The 12,089-nt window shown below is 45.0% G+C and overlaps 1 protein-coding gene across 1 annotated transcript in view; it reads right to left on the minus strand.

The window, feature by feature from the left end:
- Positions 1-2,157: 2,157 nt before the first annotated feature.
- LOC126262709 (translation initiation factor IF-2-like) overlaps positions 2,158-12,089 on the minus strand; it is a 47,872-nt gene continuing 37,940 nt past the window's right edge. Inside the window, exons 3-4 of the mRNA XM_049959535.1 lie at positions 9,838-10,227; positions 2,158-2,539 (exon numbers count right to left, since the gene is read on the minus strand). Of these exons, the coding sequence (XP_049815492.1) occupies positions 2,158-2,539; positions 9,838-10,227 (772 nt within the window). The remainder of the gene's footprint in view (positions 2,540-9,837; positions 10,228-12,089) is intronic.

Here is a 12,089-nt window from a genome sequence, read left to right on the forward strand (position 1 = left end):
CTAAATATATACGACTTAGATATAAAAGTTGCGTGTGAATGAATAAAAAACAGTAACCTCAGCATTTTGGACAAATCCAGATAAGAAACAAAGCTTATGTCTGTTTAAGAAAAATCTCACAGGAAAGCAAGATAATTCATCATAAGTCTACAGAGACAACAGGCATCCAAACAACGTAGCACATGTAAAAGTTTATCTCCGTTGTAATTACATTTTTATCAGTTTTGAAGCACAGCTTTAGAAATACTGCCCCACTGCAAAACGACTAGTCAAAATACTAAATAAATACAGACAAAGAGTAACAAAGTACTGTTAAACACAGAGGCTGCACAAAAGCAAAATATGCGTACTAATTATTTCTTCACTTACTTTATTTAATTGTCATTTACAGGATTATTTTAAAATTTTCACATTTTTACACTACGACAAATACTGCTATATTCAAATAAATTAAATATTTACATTTTTTTAATTTTTGCCGTCTGGTTACGGTTATTGCATTAGTTTAACATGTTTCTAAAACTCATTTTACTGACTAGCTTATCGGCCCCAGTGTTATTGCGGGCCACACTATCAATCACTAACACAGTCGCTGTAGTATATATATTTTAACAGTTGTTTTCACTTCGACTTAAGGATAGATTTCCCTTGAGCTGATGCACGCACCCCTCTTGTGTTAGGAAATATTGTAATATCAGAAAATAAGTATACTCGATCTATGAGAATAAATGTGTTAGTGTTATTTTAATTAATACTTACTCTCGCCGCAAGTAAAGCTGATTTACTGTGGACGATGTGCGATTTTATGCATTTAAATGCAGAACAATAAATCTGAACTTGTGGCGTGACATTCTAGTATGTCAGAGACACTAAGGCCTATTACGATGCAGCAACTGGAGACGCGTGAAATAACAAAACAGCAACGACAACACAGGATTATAAAGGTCAGTAGTGTATCTTACGAGAACAAATAGTATATGAAGGTAATAACGCTGCCACTCACAATCGTCAATGATCCCTCCGAACTATTCGATGACTGCGAATTCCTCAAGGCAGAACACAAATTTGGGGAAAGTAGTTCTCAGTTGTCACACGATTACCCAGAAGATACAGCTAATATGAAGATCACAAGTCTGTAGTTTTTTTAGTAGTACACTCACTGATATTTCTCATTTCCAGTACTTCTAAAAGCGTTGAAAATATGGAAATAAGTTTCGAGGCAAATGTTAAAACTTGAAGGGAGGAGTATTCTGTCGTTTGCTCGACAGATCTCTTTATCTGTGTGATACTGAAGCAGAAACGCGTTTGTCTGTGGAACTAAGAACTTTTTAACGGCATTCAGGCAGGTTTTAGAGGTATCGTGTCATATTGGTTATGACAGTTACAAAGACTGTGCATTCGCATCCTCTTACTCGATGTTTAAATTGCAAATCGGTGCGGAATAGCGGTATACGGCAATCTACGTTTTAATTTTTGAACACTGTCCCGTCCGTTTCCTTCTTGTTACGTAATTTGATTGCAAACCGATACGAACGTCTGAAATGACAACATTTACGCCTTCGTCTGAAATGACTGTTTATTTTCCACTGTTGGCCACGTTCTGCTATTACATCATTTTCGAGCTGTATGTGGCTTGTGTGACGACAATTCACCAAGCTGTCGAGACACTAGCATATGGCGGGCAAACACAGAACTTACACGTAGTTAGGTGTGCAATTGTAAATTCTAAGTTTCCTCGCCATATGCTAGTGTATCGACGGTTTGGTGCCTTTGATCTTACCACGTTAAGCACCAACTGAAAATGCCTTAATAGCGGAAATTGGCCAATAGTGGTAAATAACCAATAATTGTAGTAGAAAGCGTAAATATCGTCATTTCAGAAATTTTGTGGAACTGTGGTACTAGTCCGAACAAAAGCAATCAAAGCAAACTGCTCATATCGTTAAACCCGATGGCCATTAGGAAGGACTTAGCGTTCTTTTTTTAATTAAAGATTGCAATGTATTAAAAACATTGGAATATTGACGAAGAAGAAAATACCCCCCTCCCCCCCCCCCCCAAATTTCATACCACTAGTGCATTCCTTACGGAACTGCTCGAGTTTCGGTGTCTAGGTAAAAGACTTGTGCTCGGACTGCGCAGAACGACACAGCGCCCTCAGAGAAGGCCGAAGGTGCCGCCCAGGCCATGGGCGACGCCGGCCCCTGCGCTGGCGGCGCCGCCCACCGTGTAGTGGCTGACGTCATATCCGGCGTCGGTGTGCATCAGGTGCAGCGGGTGGGCGCGCGGCGGGCAGCCGTAGCCCACGTCCAGGTTGTAGTGCTTGTACTTGTGCGCCGTGGAGCCCTGCAGGCCCTTTTGCGAGCCGTGGCCGTGCGCGTTGAAGAGCGCCACATCGGCGCCGCCCTTGATCTTGCCCGGCATGGCCGGCAGCGGGGGCGGCGCCGCCCCGCCGCCCTTCTTGCCTTGGCCGGACTTCCACCCGAAGTAGTGCGGCTGGTACATGCCGTAGGCCGGGTACTGCTGCGGTACTGCCGACCTGCAACAGTTACACGAGTCTGCCATTATTACCTGCTGTTTATGGAACCTGAATCACTGAATACGATACTGCAGTGCCTGTATTGTTCAGAAGTACAATGCAATGTTCCTTCAGGCATGCGTGCAAGTCCAGAACAACATTCCATCGTACATCTGAACAACACAAGCACTGCAATACCGCAATTATCCGCGGACATCGGGCAAGCGACTTTCAATTGAAATGTCTTCCCTGTACGAGAACATACATAATGAATGAACGAGTGCAGGTCGCAGACCCATAGTTGACAACATACGGATGTTTGGTTCAAATGGCTCTGAGAACTATGGGACTTAACTTCTGAGGTCATCAGTGCCCTAGAACTTTGAACTACTTAAACCTAACTAAACTAAGGACATCACACACATCCATGCTAGAGGCAGGATTCGAACCTGCTACAGTAGCGGTCGCGCGGTTCCAGACTGTAGCGGCTAGAACCGCTCGGCCACTATGGATGTTTGGGTGGACCAGTGAGTCGAGCTTGGACAGCCTAATGGCGGAAGGTACTTATTTCCTGACTGCGAAGACCACCCCCTCACGTAGTTTGAAGGCATGCCCGTTTACTATTTATTCTACCGTGAAGAGAATATCGTACTTGACTACTGGCGATAACCCCAAGATAATCGTAGAATGCTTGAGCACAATCCTCGCTATCAACAATTCTTCGCAAATTACTTGCGCAGTGACTTCATAAAACCCCTCACCACTTGGGGTGTACCGGGCACAAGACGACCCACGTAGTGGACCTTGACACAAGGCGAAATCGTTATCGACTTGGTACCAATGAACATTGTCCACAGATGGGAAGCGCGCGTGGAATAGCGTGCAGGATTTGTTTTTCATCATTATTTTGATTTTCTTTGACACTGTGGTCGTTGTTTGAGAAATATAATTGTAGTAGTTTCTATTCTTTTATTTGTTACTGGATGGTTTGAGTTCACTCGTTTGGTGGAAGATGGACGCAGGAAGTAAATTTGATTTTTTAAAATTATTTCATGTTGAGATGGTTTATGTTATTTAAGTTGTGGGCCGAGCGGTTCTAGGGGCTACAGTCTGGAACCGCGCGACCGCTACGGCCGCAGGTTCGAATCCTGCCTCGGGCATGGATGTGTGTGACGTCCTTAGGTTAGTTAGGTTTCAGTAGTTCGAAGATCTAGGGGACTGATGACCTCAGAAGTTAAGTCCCATAGTGCTCAGAGCCATTTGAACCATACTGCCTTTCTGCTAACGGAAACAATATGTATTAAAATTATATTCCAAATTTTGGAGTTGGAGAACAAAGAAAGTAAGTGAAGAAATAGATAAATAAATAAACAAAAATAAAATAAACAATATAAAAAATAAATTTTTGGAGGGCGCACTCACGGACAAAGGAGGAGGCATTGTGGTCAAGCCTCAGGTTTCGACCCTTACCCTCCCTGTCTCCAACAGCCTGAAGCTGACCGCGTTTCTAGTTGAATACATTTTTTTAAAAAGTGGTCAGAGAATCTGTAAAAAAAATTCGATAAAAATGGTAAGGTGACCGCACGCGAAAAGCGAGAAAACCAGGTTCAAGACCCAGTGCGGCACAAATTTTCACTATCGTCATTCCATTATACAGATGATGGTTATCCATATTCGCAGCTGCGAATACATTTCATGAAAGACTGAAGGTTCATGCTGAGGAAATCAGGAAAGCTACAAAAATTCAGAATACTCAGTAATAATTACAATGAAATGAATACCCCTAGCTGCATACAGGCGTTGATATAAGTAAACGGGGACAGTTGAAAATGTGTGTCCCGCCCGGGACTCGAACCCCGGATCTCCTGCTTACATGTGAGGCGCTCTACCCATCTGAGCCACCGAGGACACAGAGGATAGTGCCACTGCAGGGACTTATCTTTGACACACCTCCCCTGAGACCCACATTCCCAACTTATTGTCCCGCACTATATTCATAGTGCCCCTGCCCCTGCCCATTATACTGTTTGTGCATCCGCACAGAAGAAGGTCAAATGGCCGGTGAGCCTTAACTATATATATAAAGATGGTATCTGTTCTTTCGGACATGTCTGCGTTTGGCTCTCATGTTTTTGACGTAATTTCGCGTTGGTTTGGAACACTATACATTTTTTGCTGTGAAATATGACAAGATCTAGTAGCGCCATTGGCGATGGTTTACAAAAAAAATTGGCTCTGAACACTATGGGACTTAACATCTTAGGTTATCAGTCCCCTAGAACTTAGAACTACTTAAACCTAACTAACCTAAGGACAGCACACACATCCATGCCCGAGGCAGGATTCGAACCTGCGACCGTAGCAGTCCCGCGGTTCCGGACTGCAGCGCCTAGAACCGCACGGCCACCGCGGCCGGCGATGGTTTACATCCTGGCTAAACACGCCTCTTTGTAATGAGAACGTGGTGCTATATTTTGTCGTATTTCAGGTCAAGAAATGTGTAGTACTGCGAACCAACGTTTAATTAACTCAACAACATCAGAGCCAAACGCAAGAGTGACTGGAAAATGTGCAAGCAGACGACACTTCTTGAAGTAAGCGGAAATCAGAGAAAAATGCTGCCATTAACGATATTTTAAAACAATAAAACGAAACGCTTATGGTAATATAAACACGCATTTTTAATATTTGCAAAGGCTAACTTTAAAATACGTTTAATAATCTCTTCAGTCCTACAACATACATGCTACCTCTCCATTTTTGTAGCTCAGTGAACAAACTAAAATCGCTATGCCGGATTGAATCATACACTCGTACTATAAACCATGTGCTTTCAGTGCATCACTTCTTTTCGTTTCTGCATGTTTCCATTAAGTGACGGCAGCCGGTTGAAGAAAGATAGTCGCGCTGGGTAGCCGCGCGGTTTGGGGCGCCTTGCCACGGTTCGCGCGGCTCCCGCCATCGGAGGTCCGAGTCCTCTCTCGGGCATGGGTGTGTGTGTGTGTGTGTGTGTGTGTGTGTGTGTGTGTGTGTGTGTGTGTGTGTGTGTGTGTTGTCCTTAGCGTTAAGTTAAATTAAGTAGTGTGTAATCCTAGGGACCGATGACCACAGCAGTTTGGTCACAAAGGAACTTATCACAAAATTTAAAGGAAGATATTTACTGCACTGTCAGCAAGTCTTAGAGAAATAAAGGTAATGTATGATCGTTGTTTAGTAATTTTGGACCAAAATGTGTTTAGAACATTATGTAATATGCTATGATACTCCACACCATCTATTAAGTGATTGTTTATTTCATCACAATGAATACAGCGACATTTTTTTCGACGTATCACTACGACTATATTCACAGTGGAAATGATATGTGAGTCATTTTAAAGGGGAAAAATCGTATGAATTGTTACATATCATTACTGAATCTAAATCCGGTTCCCGCCCTTATCGAGCTTGCTTCTGTAATAATTGCAAAAATTTCGTGTGGCTCAATGGCCAGGTGCAAGTTTTTCAACTGCACGCTACTCGGCGAGTTGCGGTCATATGATCTGCCCCATTCATTCAACAGGGCAAAGGGGCTCCACAGTTTAGCGCAAAATCCGAACCACGTGTCGTTCGTGGCGAATCCTCACATCCTTAAGAACTGAAGACTAGATTAATCGCAGAGTGCAAATTTCCATAGTCCCGTGAACTCTCAGTTTTCAAGCACGCACTTATCTCTAGATCACCAGACCCTGTGCTTTCTGTAATTCAAGATACGAAAGATTTAAACACATTACCTGCCAGTGGGCATTGATTTATATCAATGGGGCAAGTTGAAAATTCGTGCAGGACTGGGATTCTAACCCAGATCACCTGTTTTACTACGCAGATGCACTGACCACTACCCCATCTGGACACAGTGGTCACCACAATCGCACGGACTACCCTAGGGCGCTTCCTGTCTGACCCAAATTCTCAACTTACAACACACACCATTAATGTATTTCCCTACTTATGAGCCTTATAGCTCACGGCATTTCGCCAATTCCCATAAGAGTTCGAGCTTGTGTGCATCTGCACTGAAGTCTGTCTTTCAGACAGACACCACATATATAATTCAGGCGATGATGGCCAATGATCCCTTCAGTGCACGTACATCAAGCTCGAACTCTTATGAGATTCTGCGAAATGTGCGAGTAATGAGGGTAATGGGCAAGGGGCGCTACGTCTGTAGTGTGTGTAGATAATCTGGGTCTGATGAGAAGCCTGCTAGGGTAGCCCGTACAGTTGTGGTGATCAATGTGTCTAGCTGGAGTAGTTGTCAGCGCATCTGCCTAGTAAGCAGGAAACACATGCTCGAATTGCACTTCGGCAAAAATTTTCAATTTGCGTCATTTATATAAATCGATGGCCACTGGCATCTAAAGTCTTTAATTCCTTTTTGGCTTGACTCCGAAAGAACATTCTGCTCTCATTCGGCGAAAGGCATGAATGTTAAAACAATTTTGTTTAGCTGACCGGAGTTAGCGAAACTGCGGAGTCGGCCGGTTGCCCTCCTGGGTGTGAGAGTCATGTTGGGGGCCTCTGGAGTGGAGGAAATGTTTTAAGTGTGTTGCGAATATCGCGTTGGGAGTGAGTGACTGATCTGCTAGTTCAGAAGGCTTCAAAGAATTCGCAATGGTGTTGAATTTCGCTTGTATGTATGCATTAAACCGGGGACCTAGGAACGACGGAGAGGCTTCGTCCCGCCGTAGTCCTCAGTGGCTCACAACCCCATAACAGGCCACAGCAGTCTACCCACCCCACCGCCGCCCAATAACGAACCTAGGGTTATTGTGCGGTTCAGCCCCCAGTGGACCCCCCGGGAACGTCTCACACCAGACGAGTGTAACCCCAAATGTTTTCGTGGTAGAATAATTATGGTGTCCGCTTACGTGGAAACGGTATTTGGGCAGCAATCGCAAACGCAGTGTAAATGAGGCGGAATAAGGGGAACCAGCCTGCATTCGCGGAGATAGATGGAAAATCGGGACAAGACGTAACTGGAACTATTTTTCGGCTTGGCATTTATTTATAGAGTTATTAGAGGCTCTCCTGAGGGATGTAGTGCCAAATTCTGTCCAATTGGTGAATTAAAACATCAAAATCGGGAACTGGTTGGATAACCCTGTCCCTAATGCTCCAAACGTTCTGAATTGGAGAGAGATCCGGCGACCTTGCTGGCCAAGGCAAGATTTGTGAAACACGAAGCCAGGCAGTGGACTCTCGTCGTGTGCGAGTGGGCATTATCTTGCTGAATGTAAGCCAAGGATGGCTTTCCATGAAGAGGAACAAAACTGGACGTAGAATATCGTCGACGTACCTGCTATGAAAAGAAATGGCTCCCCAGACCATCATTCCTGGTTGTCGAGTCATATGGCGTCTCCAGACATGTCTTCGGCATGGAATCTCATTGACTGGAGTAAAACTGCCTCCAGTGATGAGTTCCGCTTCGAAATGAGCCTCAGTGTCCAGTGAAGACGTGTCTAGAGACGCCCCGGACAGCCGTTAGATACCAACCTGGTTCAAAAATGGTTCAAATGGCTCTGAGCACTATGGGACTCAACTGCTGTGGTTATCAGTCCCCTAGAACTTAGAACTACTTAAACCTAACTAACCTAAGGACATCACACACATCCATGCCCGAGGCAGGATTCGAACCTGCGACCGTAGCAGTCCCACGGACCAACCTGACTGGCCCCGTCTTAGGGCTCGACGAAATCAGGGTACCACAGAAAAAAATCCTAAAATTGATGATTTGCAATTATATCACCCGAAAAAGTTTTTTGGCAGTTAATATCCGATTGTCTGTCTGTGTGCTAAGATCACATTTTCTCCGGAACGATTTGACATGTCGAGTTAAATGTTAAGGTGTATGGTACCTTGGCGGTGTGATAAATGTAAGCTTTTAAGTCAATGCAAACAAAAGATACAGACATTTGTGTCATATTTTGATACTCGCAAACTCAGTCATCGAAAGCTATAGGATACTTCCTGTTGGCCTAGAATCATGAAATTTGGCAAGAAACACGGTTTGAGGGTACAAATGAAGAGAAAAATCCAAAAACTGTGAATTTGTAATTACATTACTCGAAAAAAATTGTCATTCGACTTCAAATACGAGGGCTATTCGGAAAGTAAGAAACGATAGGTCGAGAAATGGAAACGAGAGTGAAAATCAAAACTGTTTTATTTGCAACAGTTAGCTACATCTTCCAGCTACTTCTCTACACAGTCGCCGCTCAGACTTAGACATCTGTCACAGTGTTGTAACAACCTTTCAATTCCCTCGTTACAGAAGACAGCCGCCAGTGCTTTTCGATAATTTTCTACTCTGGACTGCAGCTCGTTGTTTGTGTCAAAATATTGTCTTCATAGCCAGCGCGGTTCATTTGAGCAGAATTAGCCTCAGGGGTAGCCAATTACGGGCTGTATTGTGGGTGATCACTTCCCATCGAAAACGCTGCAGTAGCATCTTCATTGCCCCTGCAGAGTGCGGCCGAGAATTGTCGTGTAGAATGAACCGCATGATAGTTATGTTATGTGGATTGCATAGCTTCAGGTAAAATCTTTCGCCAGGCCCTCATACTTGGCGGGAGACGCTAATTTCTAGCCACCTTTACGTTCTCACTGTGAGCTCAGAACTGAAAAGAGTGACATGATGCGATCGATGGGCGTACTAGACACAGTGCCCAATACATCTGTGCAAAGCTTCATCAGATTTTCACTGTATTTTCCATTTTACGACCGATCGCTCCTTACTTTCCGAATAGCCCTCGTATTTTCGAAAGTCTTAGAACCCCTGGCACCGATATCTTGCCAGTATCAATGAGGATAACAGGCAAAAATCGTCGGAATTCTCGACTCCCAGGATGGATGAATTGTCTACATACATAAATCAGGTTGTACGCAACCCTTAGAGCGCGAGTCTTACTCGCACCTGGACAAAAAAATTTACATCCTTTTGACATTCTATCCAGAGATGCCCGTTCGAATAATGAACTGTTGTACAGTCACTGACTTTTCAGCCAAATAACAGGCAACGTATTAGCGGGGTAAATGGTGTCCCAGTTGGGAATATTTGAAAAGGGATTTCCAGTTCCAATATTTACAACCGAGAGAAACCTTCCGAAAATTGGGTCAGAATTTAATTCTCGAATAGTACGTCAACAAAAAACATTGTAAGTCTAGTTTATGTGAAAGTATATTTGTGAGTGTGTGTAGACAGAGGAAAGTCTATGACCTGCCCGACATTTGCAGTGTAGTATGTCAAAGTGGGAGTGGCGCCGAGCTGCGGCACCTACCGCGCACTGTATAGTGGCTCCTGTGCTGCCGGCTGCCCGCCTGCCGGTGTCTGCTGGGAGGCCGCGGCGTCCCTGGCGTGCAGCAGCAGGCCGCCGCCGTGCTTGCTGAGCAGGCCCAGCGGCGTTTTGACGAGCCCCCCGTGGTGCTGGGCCAGCCCGTGGTGGCCCTTGAGCAGTCCCCCGTGGTGCTCCACCAGCCCGCCGCGGAAGTTCTTGTAGAGCCCGCCGTGGTGGGCGGCCAGGCCGTGCAGGCCCTTCACGATGCCTCCGTGGTGCGCTGCCAGTCCGTGGAGGCCCTTTATTTTCCCTCCGTGGTGAGCGACCAAGCCGTGGGGCCCGAGAATCGCTCCACCGTGATGAGCACCATATAGGCCCGGATGAAGGAAGTACCTACATTGAGAAGTACAATTTCAAGCTCTAGAATACTGCGATGTTATAGTTAAGAGGAAGAACTGCGGAACCAGTCACAGTAGAGTCACAAATACACAACTGAAAAGCCGGCATGCAATAAATGTCAAATTCATATCAAGTATACCAAATGACTGGATAAGAAGATGATTAGCATTTCAGCACAACTGTACAAAGTAGACAGAAGTTAGGCCAGTAGAAAAGCAGCGCCGGTACAAGGACAAGTAAACATGGGGGGATACATCATTTCTAAAGCACTTCGACAGACATCGAGAAAAGTTGCAGGAACTCGCTAGCCAGTAGCCGCGTTTTCAGTACAGACAAGTTACGCTAGTAGAATAGCAGTGCCGGTACTAGTACAGGTAAACATTGGGCGATAAATCCTTTCTAGAGCACTTTCACAGACATCGAGAAAAGTTGCAGGATCTCGCTAGCCAGTAGCTGTGTCTTCAGTACAGGATTTTGATATGATACGCTGCAGCTGATAAGTAGTTGGATAGCAAGGAGTTCACAGCTAGGCGTTCCTGACTTCTGGTGACAGGTTTTCCAATTAGGCGACTTACATTCGAAGCCATCCCCACTCCATCCCCTCAGCGAACCACTGGGATTTGATAACAGTCACTCAAGGGGAAGCCCCTCACCCCACAAGTGTTCGGCAGTTGTGTGGGTTATATTCAAGGTCATGACGTAACTCTATAGTGGTAAAGTGGTATAAAATTGGCAGGCAGGAAACCCGTTCCCTCCCACGGACCAATGAGGATCAAGCACCCCCTCTTCCTACCCAACTTTATCTTTTACAACTGGGACATTAGCGGCAGGAGGGGGAAGGAGGATTGACTCTGGAGTTAGGCAGCATAGGAGATGTTGTTGGCTGTGTCTATTTGTTAATAACAAATTTTTATTAACAAACAGACCTCAAGTGACATGAGTGTACGTAATTTGTTACTAACAAATAGACGCATCCTACAACTTCTCCCTATCCTGCCCAGCTACAGAGTGAATCCCTCCCACTCAGGTGTCTAAGTTACTGCTTATCAGCTGCTGCGTATCATATTACAAGTCTGTACTGATAACATTGCTGCTGGCTACCAATATCTTGCAATCTTTCTCGATGTCTGTCAAGGTGTCTTGGAAAGGGTGCTCACCAGATCTGATGCGTCGATCGATATTTACCTGTCCTCGTATTGGCACTGCTATCATACTTACGCCATCTGTATATAAAGAAAGAAAACGTCGTTCAGGAATCGAAGTTCAACGTTGTTTGTCTGTGAGAAGATCGTGTGAGAAGGCGAAACGTCTACTAGCACATGTCGGAATTTGATGACAGGAGAATTTTAGCCTGCCGATACTGCAGATTACCGTTCCACGATATTGTTACCCGCGTTAGTCAGTTTCCTATTACCGTCATGGGAACGTAGAATCGATGAGTTCCGAAGGGTCATACGCATCGCGACTAGCACGGTACACGACAGATACATTGTTCGCTCGGCCTTCCAGTATCGCATATCCATATGATGATTTTGTTTGCAGCAAGAAAAGAATCAGCAGTCGGAGACGTCTGGAACAGCCTGGACTGTCGGAGAGGCTACCATGCTTGCGGCTTCCCCTGATGCGTCAGTAGAGAGAGGCGCGCGTACAGTAGCGCGTATGACGACAACAATGGACCCATGAGTGGCACTAAAATATCTTTTCAAACGAGTCCCGGTTATGAGCACAACATCAAGATGGATCTATCCATGTTTTGAGGTTCCCAAGAGAACAAACATGTCTATGTCCAGCCTGACTAGAGCCACTGTTGTTGCTTGAAGTGCGCGCTCTGTGTATAAAATTCGCACCCTTATACT

This window comes from Schistocerca nitens, chromosome 1, assembly GCF_023898315.1.
Source record: "Schistocerca nitens isolate TAMUIC-IGC-003100 chromosome 1, iqSchNite1.1, whole genome shotgun sequence".
In the NCBI taxonomy this organism is placed as follows: Eukaryota; Metazoa; Arthropoda; class Insecta; order Orthoptera; family Acrididae; genus Schistocerca; species Schistocerca nitens.